The sequence below is a fragment of the Brachyistius frenatus genome, unplaced genomic scaffold (assembly GCF_029030835.1).
Source record: "Brachyistius frenatus isolate BFR_SWC_R1_liver_20210118 unplaced genomic scaffold, ASM2903083v1 Contig_88, whole genome shotgun sequence".
Taxonomy (NCBI): Eukaryota; Metazoa; Chordata; class Actinopteri; family Embiotocidae; genus Brachyistius; species Brachyistius frenatus.
The window spans coordinates 1,026,843-1,047,668 of NW_027210687.1; the positions used below are offsets into that span (position 1 = coordinate 1,026,843).

The 20,826-nt window shown below is 40.6% G+C and overlaps 1 protein-coding gene across 2 annotated transcripts in view; it reads left to right on the plus strand.

Moving 5' to 3' along the window:
* Positions 1-20,826, plus strand: part of grin2aa (glutamate receptor, ionotropic, N-methyl D-aspartate 2A, a) — a 163,800-nt gene that overhangs the window by 132,811 nt on the left and 10,163 nt on the right. For both annotated transcript variants that reach the window (XM_069710002.1, XM_069710000.1), the window contains 7 exons: positions 537-708; positions 1,911-2,064; positions 3,189-3,314; positions 3,522-3,751; positions 12,017-12,177; positions 16,092-16,181; positions 18,461-18,558. In XM_069710002.1, coding sequence (XP_069566103.1) covers positions 537-708; positions 1,911-2,064; positions 3,189-3,314; positions 3,522-3,751; positions 12,017-12,177; positions 16,092-16,181; positions 18,461-18,558 — 1,031 coding nt within the window. The remainder of the gene's footprint in view (positions 1-536; positions 709-1,910; positions 2,065-3,188; positions 3,315-3,521; positions 3,752-12,016; positions 12,178-16,091; positions 16,182-18,460; positions 18,559-20,826) is intronic.

Below are 20,826 nucleotides of genomic sequence, written 5' to 3' on the forward strand. Positions count from 1 at the left end.
AATGTAATTGTACGCAACATAAAAATGTTTTTTTGTCCTGTGGTCCTCCATCCAGATCAGTTTTTGGCCCTTCATTGGAAAGAATTTGGGCACCTCTCAGGGTTCCCACAGGTTAGGGAATATCAGGGAATATTAGGAGATTTTTAAAAACTCTTTTCTAGACAGGGAGAGTCAGGAAATTTGATAATTGTTTGGGCCAAGTCATGAAATATCAGGCAATTTTGTTTGCATGTTTAAATTTTAGTTTCCATTCTTTGCTTTTGCAACTGGTATTTAGACATGTATTTAATTTATTCAATATTGGCACCAACAGAGGGGCATGTTACTGCCCAATTTTACAGAGATGTTGCATTTTTTTTGTCTGCTCAGTACAACGGCAGCCTGTTTTTGTAATCATTGTAGGTTTTGGAATTTCAGCTTTTTGGTCCCTCCTAGAGTGGCAACCCTGAAGTCTGCACGAAACCAAAGACAAAGATCGTAGCCATTGCTGTTCAAATTTGTCATCTAATGATATGTGTGTTTTTGTGTGTTTGCAGCAACTCAACAGAGGCTGGCGGGACATATATCAAGAAGTGCTGCAAAGGTTTCTGCATCGACATTCTGAAAAAGATCGCCAAGTATGTCAAGTTCACCTATGACCTGTACCTGGTAACCAATGGCAAGCATGGCAAGAAGATCAACAATGTCTGGAATGGGATGGTGGGAGAGGTGAGAGGACGCTGTTGGTGCATGTGTGAGTGTGTGTGATGAGTCAGCTGACTCTGAACCAGCAATTAGTTAATAAAGACAACCCCCACCTCCCCCACGAGTCAGATAGCAGGTCGATATGGCACCCAAATGTCACAGGCCGACCATGATGCATTCTGTAGGTGATGGTCGTCAGTTAAAACGCTACTTCTAAATGAATGCAGAGCTTTTCATCTAAAATAACTGTAATTACAAAACAAATCACAAGTCAGCAATTTAAAATTAGTTTATTTTGTTATTTTTTTTCATTTAAAAATACATTGACTCTTCAATACGTTTATGCCAACTATAAAGACAGAAAAATAAGAGGATACATACTGCAGCCTGTTAGTATATAGAACAGGACGCATGAGTTGTATTGATCGATCTTGAAATAATTAATATAAGTCGAGCTAAGAAGAAATTAGAGAAGTTTTTGCCACAGAACATTCCATGTGTTCCAAAAGAAGCTTAGGTGTTGACTTTGCAAAATGTTCAGAGGCTGAAAAAAAAAAAAGTTTTTTATCAGCTGCGAGGCTTTTGGCACCAAATGTAAATGCTCTCAAAATCTTAGCTACTCCTGCAGAGAACTCCTTTGCATATCTTTAATTACCAGCTTACCAGTCCCAGAGTTCGTTTGAAGACTGTAAACTTTATAGCTGTCTGTATTATTTTATGGCAGACTTCATTCACTGAGTTGAAGTTCATCTGGCATTCATCCTATTAGGCACGGACTCCCCGCTTGTCTATTGATGATAATATGAATTAAGATTCAGTCTGAGATGAAAAACTTTTTGCAGTCAGCAAAATGGATATTCTTGTGCAGATATTTGCAGATATTTCGGTTTTTAGTGTTTTACAGTTTCATCGTGAAAGATAATAATTTGAGACTATATATACTAATATCTTATTATCATTGATTCTCTTGTAGTTCTAACCTGTAGGGTTCAGTTCCAGTTTACTTCCTGTAAGCATGCATGGTGTATCAAGTAATTAAGAAGCGAACTGGGATTTGAAAATGTTTGATTTTGATTATATTGATTGTTTGAATGCCTTTCACATGTAAAAAAAAAAACAACAATGACTGCCACAAAAATCAATTAATATAACTTAACTTTTCTTCTTTTTTTTCTCTGTCCATGCTCCATTTTCTTCCTTCTCGTCTCTTCCCTCCTCCCAAAAAGGTGGTCTATAAGAAAGCCGTCATGGCCGTCGGATCTCTGACGATCAATGAGGAGCGTTCTGAGGTCATCGATTTCTCCGTCCCGTTCGTGGAAACTGGGATCAGCGTCATGGTCTCCCGTAGCAATGGAACTGTCTCCCCGTCAGCCTTCCTCGGTAACTGTCACCAAGTAACTGTTGCTGTGTTGTCGCGCTCAGGAGACAATAGGAAGATATTCTGTCCTGTTTGCTGTTTCAGTTTTTGTGAGTGGAGAACAGTATTGGTTTTGGGTGTGTGTGTGTTCCCTGAGATACAGAGCTGACAACATAATTCAGTTGTGTTACACAGCTGTCAATACTTGCTCTTTCATCTGAGGGATTTAGCTCAGCTCCTGCTTTCTGCCACAATGACTCTCACTTACCTGAGAGGGACTTAACCGCAGGATTTTAACCTGAGAGACCATGGAGATCCCTGTGTTGGCTGCTCAGTCACGTTCATTTGATGCCGAGTGACAGCATCAACAGCCAAGTTCCTGCACACAGTATATATTACACGCACAGGCATACTCGCAAACCCCCTGCAAGTTATACCACAAAACTGATAAAAGAAACACAAGCACACGCCAGCATTCGTAGCCACAAAGACACACATGCAGGTGCACACTCTGACATGTATGCAGCATGCAGTTAGTGCTGCGAAAGTGGCAATTATAAGGGCTTAGCAGGAAAACCCCGTAATAGCTCCTTGCCAGCTCACACACACACACACACACACACACACACACACACACACACACACACACACACACACACACACACACACACACACACACACACACACACACACACACACACACACACACACACACACACACACACACACACACACCTCTCACTTGCACATACACACAGTGCGAGGCCCTGTGCCAGCAGTGCTCTCCCATACATTAGAGCAGAGTTTAATCTCTGCAGTAGTGTTGTGAGCTCAGAGGGATGACAGGACTGCTGACATCAGGGCTTCCTATACTGTACCCCTCCTTACACAGTCAAACAGGAGGTGTGCCTTGTGTTTATGCAAGTGTGTGTGTGCATAGGGGCTCTGAACCTAAATTAGACAGTTTACTATGCATGGACTTCTTTCATTTGTGCGTGTGTGCATACATATATGGGATTGATTTAATCCCATATATCATCGAAAGAGAGTGAAGAAGTATCAGCAAAAGTGATGTGTTAGATATAAAAAAATGAACCGTGTGTTAATACTTAACTTCGGTCCTCTTCATTTTCTCTCTCTTTCTCAGAGCCATTCAGCGCATCAGTGTGGGTGATGATGTTTGTGATGCTCCTACTGGTGACTGCAATGGCTGTCTTCATGTTTGAGTACATCAGTCCTCTTGGCTTTAACAGGAACCTGGCACAGGGAAAAGGTGAGAACAGACATGAGCCGCACACATGCAGCACAGGCCATCTGCTTTACTTTATGAATGTTTACTTTTTCAGCAAGTGGGTTCTGAAATATTTCTGATTAGTTACGGTGAAAAAAACTAACGTCTGCTAATATTATTGCATCTTTTTCATCAGTATCTTATTTAATTTCCTCTCTCTATATCTCCCTCCTCTGTTGTCTCTCTCAGACCCCCATGGTCCTTCCTTCACCATGGGCAAGGCCGTGTGGCTGCTGTGGGGTCTGGTCTTCAACAACTCTGTGCCAGTTCAAAACCCCAAAGGAACGACTAGTAAGTTCATAGTGTCGGTGTGGGCCTTCTTTGCTGTCATCTTCTTGGCCTCCTACACTGCCAACCTGGCCGCCTTCATGATTCAGGAGGAGTTTGTTGACCAAGTCACTGGGCTCTCAGACAACAAGGTAATTAATATCAGTTGGTTTCTCATTGGTAAGTTCGCTGTGTAAGTTGTAGCCTACTCAAAAGTGATGGGAATGTTATTTGTTGGCATAACAAAATCCAAAGAGTTTAGATATCTATCATAAGGTGATGCAGACGTATGCAGCTTAATACGTGTTTTTGCTGCAATGGTTTTCTTTCCACCATTTTGGGCTCCTCTTATATAGCACATCTTTACAGTCAGTCTCAATGTAGTTTACAATTTAACACCTATTTATACACCAATACCAGTTTATCTGCCAATACAGGTGCTTTCCTGCCATCAGTTCATTGTTTTGCTCAAGGACACTTTGGACACCCAAAGACCCAAGAATTTAACCGCCAAACTTATGACTAGTGGGCAACCTGCTCTACCATCTGAACTATTGCTGCCCCTACTGTCCTACTTTTAAAGCTCTATTCACCGTGAAGTTACATGATGGAGAAATATGTAAACCTTTATGTGTTCCTCAAAGGTTCAGACAAACTCCTTTTTTTAGTCATAAATGTAACTTGTTTTGCGAACTTAATAGTTAGAGGTAACAAAGTGGAGCCTAGGTACAGCACAAACGCAGGTCTAAGTTCTGGTTGCTGGGAGCACATATCGGTGTGCCGACCTGTTTTAGTAATTTCGTGTTGCAAGCACATCTGTGGCGCAGAGTAGCAAAATGGTGAAGTAGAAAGAATAGATAATTAGAAGGTGTGTCACAGCCAACTGCAATCAGGGCCAATCAAAGCAGCCCCTCTCATTCACTTTGAAACTGCTGTGGCGCAGCATATTGTCAGTTTTGTAATGGCTGAAGAAGGAGCAGACTGGCACCGCCAGCCAAACTTTACGCAGAAAGAAACTGACATATGTGTATGGGAGGCTCAGGCTAAAAAATACCATATTTATGCTGCTACAAGTTGGCCTCCCCGGGCTGATGATGTTAAATTGGCTTGGGAAGAGGTTACTAATAATATAAATCAGAGTCAGCTTTATTGGCCAGGTATTTTTACACACAAGGAATTTGACTCCGGTTGTAACTTGCTCTCTCAATTACAAACACAAAAACAGACATAAATAGACATATACAACATAAAAGGATATTTACACGTTTAAAACATGTATACATATATATACATCTAAACAATGGCACAGTTGCAGTTAGTACGTAGAGGGTTTGGGGAACATCCAGGTTGGCATATCAAGTGATGCATTGTCATTATCATGATAATGTGTATAATTTAACTCAAAACTTTATTTGGCATATCATCGTGAATTGAATGTCAAAGTGGACAAAGTACACTCATTCAATACAGTGAAATCAGTGAGTATGAGTAAATGACACACACTTACAGCTCATGATGCAATTCATTTATTACCAACAATAATGAAGAGCAATGTGCTCAAAACATCACTGATGTTGAGGTAATAAATAAACTGCATCAGGAGGTCTGACTGTGCCAAATTATTTTGAAATCATTAATCAAATGCCAAAGCTGCCGTACGAAAAGTGCCCGAATTTTTTTGTGCATAAATAATGCAGTATCATACTCCGTGACCTTGCATGGGTGGCTAGATTAATAAACCAGATTATTTGGTGAAAAGGCTGTTAAATAGTTTCTCCTTTAGGTGTAATTTAATTGCAATCGATTTGTAGCTAACCCAAGTTGCCTTATATATTATACTTCTAAGATCAGCGAGTTTATCATGATTTGCGACAACTGCCTGATTTAAATCCAACTGAACAGACCACATTTTTTTATGATTAACTGAATCTGAAGGTTGCGTTTAAAAAAATATTGTTTTAATCATTTGTTTGGTGGGTTTAAATAACTTGGACATCCAATAAACCTGTCTATTGGATTTTGGATAGGTCCTATCTCTTCCCCATTAAAATAGCCCTGTGCCGGCTTTGCACTGCATGAACGCGTCTTCCAATACTCTGGACATACACGTCGAAAAAAGACGCTTGTGTCGTATCAAACTGCAAATACACCTCAGTCTGCGCTTAGCCCAGCTTTGCGCTGGTACAAAATCAGGGTTGTACCTGTTTAGTCGCCATTTTGGAGACCCAATAGTACAGAGAAGCATTTTCTGCAACATTAGTAACAAGTGTAAATCCATTATGTATTTACTATTTAATAGAGAAGCTATCAAATTGAAATAGTGTTCTAGTGCTGCAATATGATTTTTTAAAAGTGCTAAGAAAAAAAAGATGAACTTAAAATACGTACATTACAACATCAGGTGTTGAGCAAAGTAGAAAAAAATGCAGTATGAGGAAGATAATGAAACATACAAGGAAAAGGTCAAGCCAAATGTCGAGAGATAGAAAAGAATAGCAAGACAAAAGGGTAGGGAGTTCCTGAGGACAGAGATACAGATGTATGGGGTGATACTACCAAGGAGAGTCTGATGTAGAACATTTTGACAACATACAGAAGGAGAGAGGGAGGGAGGGATGGAAGACAGGGTACATTAACTGGCAGGAGGGCAACTCAGGACTAGCGAAAGGCCAAGACACACAAGATGGTACAAGACAACAAGCGGACAGATATGGGCCAGGTTGACGGCTGAGGTAGGGAAAGGAATGGCATGAGGAGGGGAGAAAGTAAAAGATCTGGAAAGACAGGGAGGGTCAGGGAAAAAAGGAACCGGACAAAAAGGGTAAATGGCCGTTCAGACAGATATGCTGAGAGAGGTTGGACATGGAGCCAACTGTGACCAACAAAAGGACAAGGAGTACTGCCCCATGAATATTGCATATGTTTAAGCCAGCAACACGGTGAATTGCTACCCCTTTCAAATGCCCTTCTATTTTCCTGCGCTGTGTGTGAATGGTTGGAAAGTTAATCGTTGTGTTAACACATTTGCTCTCAATTAGTTTCACCAGAGACTGATGAGGCTACCGCGCAATATAATGTACGATTAACTTTCCAACCATTCACACACAGCGCAGGACAATAGGAGGGTTATTGGGCATTTGAATGGGCCAACAATTCACAGTGTTGCTGGCTTAATGACGGGTCAAACATGTATGTTGCACAACAGCCTCAACTCACAGTTTTGAAATATGTCAACAGTTCGTGTCTTGGATCTCTATGCTGTTCTTTTCTGTCTCTGCTCTCCCCTCACCCCAACCTTCCTGTTAAAAGGATGTTTTTCTTTTCCACTGCTGAAGGTTCTTCTCCCTTAATGGGGAGGGTTTTTTTCCTGCCTAGCTGCTGACGTGGGAATTGTTGAATTGTTGGGTTCCTCTGTATAATGTTGTAAAGTTCTGATCTTAGGATTTTACTGTATTAAGTGCCCTGAAATAACCTGTGTTGTGGGAATCACCAACCCTGCGATTAATGGGCGACCAGTTGTACAAGCTGAGCTACAAACACACCAACACCCAATTTCTTTCAATTGCTGACAAAATCGTTGACGTGGGTGGCAATTCAGAAGTCCTGAATCAAGCTCAGCAGACAGTTACAACAACATAGGTAATAAACAAAATGTGTGGCCCATCAGCAGAAATACGAAAGAGCTTTATGTGCTACCTGTGGGGAAGTACAATAAAACAAAATGTGGTTCTCCTAAAATGATAAATAAAGTGCATGGGACAATTAGAGAAAAATACTATTGTTACATTGCTTTTACCTTTCATATCTTCCTGTCAACTGAAGTTCTGAAATTGATAGCTTCCATATAAAATTGCCAAAGTTATATTTGTTCATCCATTTCAGCCAATGGTTACAGGAATGACTGTTTTTTAATCATTTAAAATTGAAGAGGGTGTAGTGAATGTTTACTCGGCTGCTGAGCCTGTCTTCCAGGCACGCTGGCTCATCCACAAGTGGACAGCAGTCAGTTAACAGGTCGGTGGTGTTTTGGGTCATACAGCCACCAGGGATTTGTCTTCACATCTCTGGCTTATTTGTCTCCGCTTTCTCATGCTTTTCTGGTTTCTCAACAACTTGATAATAGAGCATGTTTTTTTTGTTTTCCATTGGCTTTAAGAATTAAAATTTCAGCTAACAAGTGCTGTACTGGAATTGCAGTTAGATTACTGTAACAACATAATAACAGCAATAACCAGGTTTTTTGCACTTCCCAAATACATCCATTTACAAGAGACCTGAAACAGGTCTTATGTACAAACAAAATTCATGGGTTTTGTAGGTCCAGTGACACAAATAGAGGTTTTTGAGGGGCTGATTTTATTTCTTGTGTGACTTTATAGGTAAGTTTTAAGTGGTAAATACACCTGCAGTGGTGTGATTGATGCACCTCCTGTAGTGCTCCTGTGGCAGCCCTTCAGAGCAGGCACATTATATCTGAAGGCATTCAAACATGCTGAAAAATGCATTGTTGTCATATGACTTGGACCAAGGATTGCTTTTAAAGAGTAGCTCTTCAACTGTTTTCAGTTTGAGAGAACAGCTTCAAAATTGTTGAAGACACAAAGACAAATCCAATTTAAACAACTCATAGGCGAGGGGAAGCTAATTGACAAGTCAAACTATATCTGACACTATGACTGTACTGCTTAATACCAAATAAAAGCAAAAAAACCACAAACAAGGATCTTTGGAACCCCAGCTTCAAGAGACATACATGGTATGTAGATTTAGAGTCTCCAGAGCCCAGCTCACACACAGATGCATACACACATAACATGAACAAATAGTGAGACACAGAGAATCAACTGAACTTGCATAATAAGGAAATCGAGTGGGTAGCGAGAACAGAACAAATGAGGCCTGGGAAAGAGCCACAGGCAAAATGAGAGAGGCTAAAGGAGTAGACTGCACAGTTAGAGATGAGGCTAGATGAGGTGAGGTAAGTAATATGGATCCCTCAAAGGTTTGAAAGTGATATTTCATTCTGATATCCACTATTGTCATATCAATCAATCAAACTTTGTTTATATACTCCTTTCATACAGGTTTGTGCAGTTCAAAGTGCTTCACAGACGATTGACAGCCCGATAACAGGACAGACAAGTGGAGACTCTTGAAAACAACATGAACAGAGAAAAACAATGTTAAAACAGTTTGAGGCCAATGCACACAAGAAAATAGGTGATACAAATATAACAAAATAGATATAAAAGCTGAAATAACAGCAAGAGTAGTAAAATCAAGTGAAATAAAACTAGATGAAAAAACAAGATAAAATAAAGACAAAACAAGAATAAGAATGAAGACACTAAAATGCAATAAAAAAGATTCAAAGCTAAGATATTAATACAAAAAAAAATAAAATAGGGTTAAATAAGAGTGAGGATAAAATAATAAATAAAGTAGATAAGAGGAATAAAATATGTAAGAATAATGAATAGAAAAATAGAATACAATTTTGAAATGTGAATGGAATAAGTGAAAAGAAAAATGCATACAAACCATTGTAATCTAAGGCCAGGCTGAAGAGGTATGTGTTAAGTTTACGTTTCGAGGTTTCAATACTTCAAGCTGCTCTCAGATCTTCTGGTCGACTGTTCCAGTGGCTCCGACCAGCTAAAAGCTGACTCACCAAAGGTTTTGTCCTCCACTTTGGTACAACTAAAAGACTGGTGCCAGAGGACCTGAGAGGTTGTACAGGTTCATACACTGTCAACATTAAGAGGTATATGCTGGTGCAAGACTGTGAAGTGCTTTAAAATAAAGAAAAATACATTTAAAATCAATATAGAAACTGACAGGCAACCGATGTAAGGACTTTAAGACGGGTGTAATATGTTCTATACTTCTGGTTCTGGTCAGCACTCGGGCTGCATAGTTCTGAACTTAACTTTTTGGGGAATATCAGATCGGAGAGTATTACAGCAGTCCAGCCTGCTCTTGCATCAGTCTCTCAGAGTCACTGAGAGTGAAATAGTCACACTGTAGACTTGAGACACTTTATTTTTCAGGTGATAAAAAACGATTTCGAGAAAAAAAAAACCCCTCATGCGCTTTAAAGTTCAGCCACAACCACACCAAGGTTTCTTGCTTGGTGGTTTGGAGGGTGTCCTATGGAAGTTAATTTTTCCACTAGTTTCTTTCTCTGAGCTTTAGAACTTATGACTAGAATTTTAGTTGTATCGTAGTTGAGCTGGAGGAAATGTTGTGACATCCAGGCGTTAATATCTAAAATACATTTTCAAAGAAAATTGGACCTGTATCATCAGGCGAAGCTGCAACATAAAACTGTGTCATCCGCATACCTATAGAAAGAGGTGTCACTGGTTATCTTGTATAAAAAATAAGTGGCCCTAAAATAAATTAATTTGGAGGTTTTGAAAAAGTTATCAATTTCAACAGAGATTGTTCTGCCAGAAGGAAAGAAGGAAACCCCGTGAATTACATTTCATTTAGCTGACGCCATTATCCAAAGCGACTTACAATAAGTGCATTTCAACCATGAGGGTACAAACCCAGAACAACAAGAATCAAGAAAATACAATTTTCTTCAAGAAAGCCAAACTACAAAGTGCTAAAAGTAAGTGCCATTTTAAGCGCTACTAAAGTTCTCCTATTCAAGGTAAAGTCGGAAGAGGTGTGTTTTTAGTTTGCGGCTGTTAAAAACAGTACCTGACAGTCCAAAGTGATTTATCAGTTTATTTTAAAGAATTGTGTAACTAACTGTAACAAAAGCAGTGTTTAGACCAAGTAGTACCAACAATGAGGAGACCTTTTGGCATCTAAATGTTTTCTGGTGTCATTTACTATCTTAACTAGGGCTGCTCACCTGTAGCCACTGGATATTCTTTGTATTATTTATACAGTACATTTGAAGGCCCCTATAGATGTTTAAAACAAAAAAAAACTAAAGCACTAAAAGTCACAGAAGAAGAAACAGAATCTCAATCTGCATTTTGCAATTTTGTGAGAGTGGCCTGCTGTTGGTCACTCAGTGAGTACCCTTATCTCCACCTGGTTGGGGCACCGACCCTCTCCTGCCTCTTCTCTTTCATTCCCTCATCATCTCCACATTGAGCTTTCATTAGCAGCAGCTGGCGCGCTTCTTAAAAAGCCCTTCACTGGTAATTATCCAGCAAGAACAGAAGAGCGCTCTCCCGATCTGCATTTGCCCAGTCGGCCCCGTAGATACGAAACAGCGACGCCCCCGTATGCCATACTTACCCTCCTCTGACCTTAAAGCTCCTGCTCAACCTTAATAGAGGCACAAAGGAGGGAAAGATGAGGGAAGAGAGTGAAACAATAGCAAGGACTGTGTGAGGAGAGTGCGTTTCCTGAGGGGCTAGTGCTTGTCACGCTGACACACGCACTGCCACTGTGACATCACCGCTAACGTATGCGTGCACACACACACACACACACACACACATGCACAGTGGAGTTTGACTTGTCAACGCGTCCTCACCCTGACCTGATTATACAATCGAGATGCGCGTGTACGCAGGCAGATCCAATATGTATAAGCATGGCGAAATATTCATGTAGACACATTTATGATGTAAGTAGTTCACGTAAACAGCGCAGACTCTGGCAAGCAAACAAACAAACAAACAAACAGATGAGTTTCATGGCTGATCAACAGACAGAACAGAACAGCTGTGCTAATGATATGTTAGTACAATCATTAATGTGCTGTCGATACGCTGAGTCAGTGCTGTGTTTGTATGAAGATGTAACAGCAAAGCAAAACAGACGTAGATATTTAATATGTAACGCAGTAGAACTGTTTCGATAATATGGAGTGAAATCACTCCTTCGTGCCACACACACACACACACACACACACAAACGCACGCACACACCATGTGCTCAGAATAGATATCATAATACACACTTGTAATTGATAGGATTTGTGGGTTTCTGGCGCTGAGTAAGGCTTGTTACCACAGCGACAAGATCACTGCTGCAAACGTCTTGACCTGTACGCTGATACACTGACTAGATTATACCTGAGAGGAGGAAAGGGGAAGAGGGGCGATAAATGATGGCAGAATTTAACAAAGGAAAAGAAAATCAGTTCGGGGAAGAGAAGTAAGAGAGGGAGACTGTGTAACAAAGATGTCCTCTTCAAAGGTCTCGTGAAAATCAAGCCTAGATTTTTTTTAAATGGGGAACAAAACCTCAATGAAACCATTAAAGCGCTAAGTGAATCATAGGAAGGCCCATTTCTTCTTTGTGACTGATATCCTTTTAACAGGCGACCACTCACATGCACAGTAAGACACACACACATATTTTGAAATGTGTGTTGTCTCTTGCTCCTTCTTTCTGTGTTGATACTGAACCTTCGCTTTTTCCTGTCCGTCGTTCCGCCACAGTTTCAGAACCCCTACGCGTACTCGCCTCCATTCCGCTTCGGGACCGTCCCGAACGGATCCACGGAGAGGAACATCAGGAAGAACTACCCGGCCATGCACCAGTACATGGTGAAGTACCATCAGACTGGAGTCGTGGATGCACTCGTCAGCCTCAAAACAGGGTAAAGAGACACTGTGCATGTGTCTGGGTGTTTGTGAGTAACACCAATCATTCATGTTTAAAGATTCACCTGTAGCTCAGTGTGTAATTGTACATCTGTGATTGTTCTTTTCGTGTGTGTGTGTGTGTGTGTGTGTGTGTGTGTGTGTGTGTGTGTGTGTGTGTGTGTGTGTGTGTGTGTGTGTGTGTGTGTGTGTGTGTGTGTGTGTGTGTGTGTGTGTGTGTGTGTGTGTGTGAGACAGGTCCTCTGAGGCTGGCAATGAATGGGTTTCCTCATTGAGAACAGCAGGAGCTATTTATAGTACTGGTCTCTATAGTGGGACTGATGGTGTCTTTGTGTGTGTGTGTGTGTGTGTGTGTGTGTGTGTGTGTGTGTGTGTGTGTGTGTGTGTGTGTGTGTGTGTGTGTGTGTGTGTGTGTGTGTGTGTGTGTGTGTGTGTGTGTGTGTGTAAGGGGAATGTGGGGTAGTGTGGTGGGGTTATCACAAAGCTAACCAAGGACAGTCGAGTGGATAAAAAAGTGAAGGTAAAGATGGTGGAAAGAAAAGGAAGGAGTCGAGGAGGGTTGACTCTCATAACACTATCACATGGGGGGAAAGAGGGAAAGGGGGGCAGAGTAGGAGGCCAAGGGCAAAATATCTGATTGGGGTAAATGAAGGAAGGGTGGGGGGCAGGATGAATATGTCGAGAGACTCGGGAAAAGGAAAGTGGTAATGGAATGGAAAAGGAAGGGTAAGGGGAAAAGGAAGAGAGACAGAGAAGGGACAGGGAATACAGATATGGGAGGAGAGAGAGAAAAAAAATGGAAGAGGACATAAGGTTGGTGAGAAGATATTTCTGATTGGTTAATAGCAGTGGAGTGGGATCCAATCAGAGTTCCTCGCTCAAAGGACAGACTGTCCCACAGGAGATCAAAGAGGGAAAAATAATATTAAAAAATACACACGTAACATATGAGAATATAATTCATTGTCCATGATTTGTATGCAGTTATGTTTTTAAGATCATTATCCCTCATCTATAAGTCATAACTGCATGTAAACACGCAAAGACAGCTTAAACCTCTCCAGCATCCATAATACTCCCGGCTGCACATTCCTGTGATATTAACATGCAGCAAACATATACATACAAGTATTTAAGTAAAGTAAAACTACATGGTCATCAGCTGAATGCGTAGAAATACAAACACACGCTCATGTATATGTGTGCACAGCCTCTAATACCCTCATTGATATTTCTATTCTGTGGTATTAGCAGATGAGCAACACTGCAGCGTTCAGCTATTTGAGGCTCGATGGCTGGATTAGCTGTGATCACACATAATGCTGACAGGCTTTACACGTAAAATCTGTTACAGCCACAAGGAGCGAAAACTATGCCCAGGGGAGCTAAATTGATTTGATTACATTTCAGGGCCTAAATTACACACAATACCAGCTAAGATTTGATTTTTTTTCTTCTATATAACTAAAGAAATATGATGTAAATTAACGAATGTTCATTCATTCTTTGATGACATTAAAGTGTTGCCTTCGTATCTGTTGCAGGGTAGCCTGGCAATGAAGTTACCTTAACCTTTGCTTCAACATCCTCCATTTACTAGTCAAATATGTTTAAAAGCACAATTAAGGTAGGATACTGTTAACAACATTTCACTGTACAGCATCTACATCTTGACACTCAAATGTAGATGGAAGAGGAGCAGAGGAGGTTTTACATCTGCGGTAAGTTTCCAGAGACTTCAGAGATTCAACCCAAAGAGTCTTTGCATATCATCCTTCAACATGACAGGTTTGTAGTTCATCATCTCTCTCACCTGTTTCCATACCAATACTATCCTTTGAGTTTTAATGACACAGTGTTCTTGTCAATCTAAAGTAGGGCTGGGTGCCGAACTTCTATAGTTTTGTAGCACCGACCTAATTGATTCGATCCTATATAATGTCAGAAAATGCATTGTCATTCGGTACTAAATTAAATTCTAGGCTATATCCACACTAACCCACATAAGCTTTTCTATGCAGGATTCAATTTCAGCAGTCAGTGAGCCAGAGCAGGTTTCTCATACATGGACTTTACTTGACCCACCAGGTAGATAAAATCACTTGGTTTAAATCTCGGGAAGTCTTACATTAGACTGCCTTATTTCACTCTTTTAAAGCAAATTTCTACTGGGGACTCGAGGTATCTCCATACATTCAAATTGATTTTAAAACATTAATTAGTATTGGGTACCGAAATTTTATACTTATATGGCGCCGACCAAATTGGTTCGGTAATATTTAGCATCACCTACGCTACATCCACATAAACAGGTTTTCTTTTCAAAACGCATAACTTTTGCACTATTTTCACAGAATTAAATATCATTGTGTCAGTGAGCAACAGCAGTATGTGTTTGAGTGCCCCACCAACAAAGATGAAGTCACTTGTTTTCCATTGAGGTAAATCTTGCATTAGAACACCTCATTTCACTCATTTCATCCACATTTTTGGCCCCATACCTGTCTGTACGTTAAAATGTGTTTTATAAAATTGATTAGGACCAGATACCGAACTATGGTACTTTTATGACACCGACCAAATTGGTCCAGTAAAAAAAATTATTGTGATTTATTACCAAATTTCAATACCTATTCTACATCCACACCAAAATGTTTTGTTTTTTTTTTTTTTTACTTTTGCTCCATTTACACAGGAGCAAATATCATCGTGTCAGTGAGCCACAGCAGTGCATAGTCTATAGATAAAATCACTCAGTTTGAACCGGATTCAGAGTCACAGTAAGTGATAATTTCACCATGTTACAGATGACATTCAAAGATATAGATGGAACAGAAATCTGTGCTGCTACGTTTCATTGACCGATATAAAGGTGTGACAGATCAGCGGTGGCTGGAACCTTCTCCAAGCCATCAGAGCTACAGTATATCTGGTTGGTGTCTACAAACATGCAGGCAAGTCCATGCTCACATACTGCCTTATCTGCCCGATCGCACACACTGACACGCCCTCCTGGTTCCCCACATGATTGGACACACAGCTTGCATGTGGATGGAGCCGGTGCTGGGTTAAGCTAATTACACAGCTAAACTATCGTCTGTGAGCCTCCGTTAGAGGGCTGGATCTGACATTCAGTAAATGCCAGCCAGTCACTGCACTATTAGCAGGGCTCTGTGTGTGTGTGTGTGTGTGTGTGTGTGTGTGTGTGTGTGTGTGTGTGTGTGTGTGTGTGTGTGTGTGTGTGTGTGTGTGTGTGTGTGTGTGTGTGTGTGTGTGTATGTGTGTGTGTGTGTGTGTGTGTGAGGTATACGGACACTGAGATAGTGCGAGAGCAGTGGTTAGTGACGGCATCAGTTACATTGGAAATGTCAGTCTGAGTCTGGGATCTTTTTACGTTCCACTTTGCAACCTAGTTATTTATGACTCTCTGTGTGTGTGTGTGTGTGTGTGTGTGTGTGTGTGTGTGTGTGTGTGTGTGTGTGTGTGTGTGTGTGTGTGTGTGTGTGTGTGTGTGTGTGTGTGTGTGTGTGTGTGTGTGTGTGTGTGGACAGGAGCAGGAAGAGAGCGAGACAGTGTAAATGTTTGTGTCTGTCTGAAGTTTGTTTAGGTTGTCCATGTGCCTCCAAGGTCCTATCATCAGTGAAGCGTGCTGTATTGAACCGCCGCCACTCCCCACTGTGTCCTCTGTGTGTTTGGTTACGCTTGGATTGCAATCCTATTGGAGATGATTTAACACTTCACAATTGATCTGCAAACAACGCATTCTGAAAAATAAGCCCCTCTTCTGCTTTCTGTCTCCTTCTGTGCACTTCTCACTCACTCTCTTTAAAAAATGTGAAACCCCTCACATTTTGTCTTCATCCACTCCCTCCATCTGTTTCCCCCTGTTCTCTTCTCTCTTCCTTCACAGCAAACTGGATGCCTTCATCTATGATGCTGCAGTGTTGAACTACATGGCCGGCAGGGACGAGGGATGTAAGCTGGTGACCATTGGCAGCGGGTAACTAAAGCTACAACTCTATAAGAAAGCAAAGCAGAGCAGCACTAAATGCAGCGCGAGTGTTGTTGCAACTTTCAGAGTGACCCAGTTGTCATTTTCCCATCCAGTGCCCACGTTGTTTAAATAGAAAATGTACTTGCAGCTATATGTTGGCCCATTGGCATGCTAGTCTTAAAATGCGGTGTGGTTTGGTGCATTGTTGGCGCATTGCTATCTTGAGTTTCATTATTGGCCAACAGAAACCTGGTCTTTAGTCAATTACACAGGATTTTAGTGTTATTTTAAGGGCATATTATCTAGACAATAATATGTGCCGACATAGGAGGGTGCACAACAAGCTTACAGTCAGCTTGGTACACACACAAAGACATGCAGCAAAAATGTAATTTAAAAAGATTGTAATGTGAAAGATCATTATTGTGAACATCAATCTGCACTTGAGCAGATCTGTTTCTTCTGCAGATAAGTGTTCTTTCCTGCTACTAAATCTGCTTTTATAATAGCAATCCACCAAGGTACAAGAACATCTGGCTCTTAAAGGCAATTGCAGATGAACCTTTGAATATATATATTTTGGGTTACAGCTAAAACACACCAATGATTTAATTAAGAGGCTAAGTGCAACTGCTTTGATCCATGCGCCTTACTGTGCACTAAGATTATCGGCCGTTAAAGGGATCTGTGACACGGCCTAAATGCACTTGGGCCGTTGGCTTTAGACTTCACACTGAAATCATTAAACTGGAGCGCTTACTGTTGATTTTCTTTGCTGTTTTTGGGTAACCCTGTCATTCTTTCTTCCAAACAATTGTGTGAAGTTGTGTAAAAGACAGGCTTTCAAATGTTTTTTGAGGCTTTTACTGCACAGACACATTGAATCTGAAATATTTTATTTGTTGGACAGAGATTTGTGCCATCACTCATAAAAGGTTTGACATATTGGGAACATCTTTTCAAGTCTGTCTTAAAAGAGCACAAGCCTATTGGTACACTGAAAGTGTCATTGTCATTGCAGTTGTTTCTTATATCCATATTTGCTGCAAAGAGATTCCTTCTTAAAGGGATTTCCAGTGCAAGTGATGGAAGACAAACTCCCCAGTCACCGCTCTGTGCAAAAACTGCTCTACTGTCATTTTAGTACAACCCCCGTTTCCAAAAAGGTTGCAGCGCGGTAAATAAAAACAGAATGTCATGATTTGCAAATCACATAAACCCCAAATTGAAGTGAAAATAGCTCAAAGACAACACATAAATGTTGAAACTGAGAAATTGTATTGTTTTATGAAAACAATATATGCTCATTTTGAATTTGATGGCAGCAAAATGTCTCAAAAAAGTTGGGACAGGGACATGCCTCACCTCTCCTTTTAACGACACTCTGTAAACGTTAGGTAACTGAGTAGACCAGTTTCTGGAGTTTTGAAAGTTGAATGTCCCATTCTGGCTTGATATAGGATTTCAGCTGCTCAACAGTTCACGGTCTCCTTTGTCGTATTTTTCATTTGATTATGCGCCAAAAGTTTTCTATGGGTGAAATGTCTGACAGGTCTGGACCAACAGTCTTTTGTTGCCCCTGTCCCAACTTTTTTTGAAACATGTTGCTGCCATTAAATTCAAAATGAGCATATCTTTTTCATAAAACAATCACAATTGTCAAACTCAACATTTGATATCTTTTCTTTGGTACATTTTCAAAATGAGTTTATATGATTTGCAAATTATGATATTCTCTTATTATTTACATTTTTCACAGCATCATAACATTTTTGGAAACATGGTTGTACATTTTAGTTGTTCTTTCTGTTTCCCACACAGTGTGTTCTTGTTGCTGCAGCAACAGGATAGAAAACCAAACGGGATTGCTCACTAAAAAAAGTAACTAACTTTGAATTAAACAAATAAAGTGAGTGTCTTCCAGAGAGCTTAAGCCCAGTATTAGCCTGGGCTAAACTTTAATGAGGCCTGTGGGTTTTGTCCTCCATCTCCACTTCTTACTGTTCAGTTGCTATTATAAGTAATCTGAGTATTGTCTTAAGAGGTGAACTTACCCTGTAAGATTTGTGCAGTATTTTGGTGATTTTGATTGTGTATCTGTGACCTTGATTTTTCTCTTCATGACATTTATGTGCATCATTATGCATGAGGTATCTCCTTGAAGAAGTTTTTACTCACAGTGACACCATCTGGAGAAATAAAGGTTAAAATATTTGTTTAAAGGTTAAAATATGTTTGTGTGCATGTGCGTGCGCGTGTGTGTTTGTGTGTGCACTTGTGTTCAGGTACATCTTCGCCACCACTGGTTATGGCATTGCTTTACAAAAAGGATCCTATTGGAAACGACAGGTGGACCTGGCCATCCTGGCAATCATCGGAGACGGTGAGAAACACACACGCAACGTTCTCATAGACAAATTCAAAGTGCAAGACACCATCCACAAGGCAAAAGGTTACATTGTTCCTTGCCAACATTGTAATGCATGCGCGCGCACACACACACACACACACACACACACACACACACACACACACACACACACACACACACACACACACACACACACACACACACACACACACACACACACACACACACACACACACACACACACACACTCTCTCTCTCTATGCACACATCTCTACTGCCTTGTCTGCTGACAGCACAAAGGGAAAGCAGTGAAGTATAAATAGTCCTTTGATGTTATTCTGGACACAAAGGCTGCTCTAAACAGAGGGCAGAGTGTGTAAGTTATTCTAATATATTCCTCTCTGCAGCACCAGATCTGTGCGTGTGCGTGTGTGTGTGTGTGTGTGTGCGTGTGTGTGTGTGCGTGTGTGTGTGTGTGTGTGTGTGTGTGTGTGTGTGTGTGTGTGTGTGTGTGTGTGTGTGTGTGTGTGTTTGTGCGTGCGTGCGTGCGTGTATATGCATTACTCTATCTGAATCACAGCATTCCTTTATTACAGTAGCCTCAGAAGTTTTTACATAAACAATTTCCCACCGCAAAACCAAGAGAAAGCAAGACAGCTCGAGCTTTTAGTGACAGATTCATTTACATTTTACATCCAAAGCATTTTGCTGATGCAAGTGTTCACAGCCACTCACATTAAGTGCACTGAAGTTGATTAAATGAACATTGGTGTCACAATAATCCTCTCTAACCAAATCTTATCAGGGCCTCAGAGCATGCAGGCCACACTTCATCATGTTTCACGGCTGGATAATTTTGACAAAAATCAGGCTCAGTGCTTTTGTTTTGCTTTGTCTTCCTCTCTGATCATTAATGCCGTCCAATCTCTGCGTACTTGTAGCTTTTCAAGCATTGCAAATATGAACTGTTTGAAATCTGTGTCGTGTTTGCACCACACAAATCACCCCAGTGTCACTCTACTTGTATCTTAAAAAAAAGAGAGAGAGATGAAAGTCATATAAGTCAGGAGAAAGGTGCGAATAGAGTGAGAATAAGAAGAGATGGCAAGGGAGAAAGATAAAAGACATGAAAAGAGAGTTAATGTGACAAGAGAGAGGAAACAAAAGGAAAGAGAAAGTGATGACTGACAGAAAAGAAAGGGTGTGAAAGGATGGTCAGAGAGAGGTCGAAAAGAGGACGAGGCACGGAGCATGGGAGGAGAGCCGGACGAGGAAAGCGTGCGTGTCAGGTAGGGATAGAGAGTGGGGAGTGAAAGGAGGGCAGGACCTTGATAGATGATGGTGACTTGGTGTCTTGGCAGATGATACTGGATAGACACTCTGTGGGTGGAGAGCATGTGGCATTTCATGGACAGAGAGAAGAATCATTTGGAGAAGAGCAGAGGAAGGTGAAGAACAAACAGAGACAAAAACAGGTGGTCTGCATACATGTAGGCTGAGACATATTTAGGCTTTAAGGGTTATACAAATTTCATTTTGACAGAACACTTTCATTTCCTCTTGTCTTACCTGTACCTGTTTGGAAATAGTATGGGAATGTGCCAAACTTGTTCAACCTTTTTTACATCACAATCCTGAACAAATGTACGGAAGCCAAAAATGGTCCGAGTTTGCAACTCTTTTTTTTCCCCAACTCCATTATCTGAAAATCACGAGTTAATTATTTCGTTATCTCGAGAAAACAAAGCTCATTTTCTCATGATAGTGGGGTAATTTATCTTATCACCAGAAAACAAAACGCTGATTCCTGCTTGATTTCCAGCGATGGAATTTAACAAATTACATCATTTCAAGTCCTGTGCACAAGTATGATTTTGATGAAGTTTAGTGTGCTTTTTTTTCTATCTATCTATTTCATGCCACTTACGTCTGCTCCACTAATTTAGAGGGTAGTATTGTACTGTTAATTCACAAACTCAGAACTGACACACAAAACTTTGGGGAGAAAATGTGATGCAACAGATTAAACGGCATACAGTGTACATCTCCACTTTGACCCACTACCACAGTTAAATGCTACTTACACGCGCATATTGCATTTTGTAATAGTTTTATCACATAAATGGAGGAACGTTTCTGCAATGAGTGCTTTAACTTTTGAAACTTTAAGTACATTTTGTTGATGATAAGTAACTTTAAATGCAGACTTGAAGTGGAGAATTTTTATTGTGATGTTCTTACTTTAACTTAAGGAGAGGACCTGAGTGCTTCCTCCTCTAC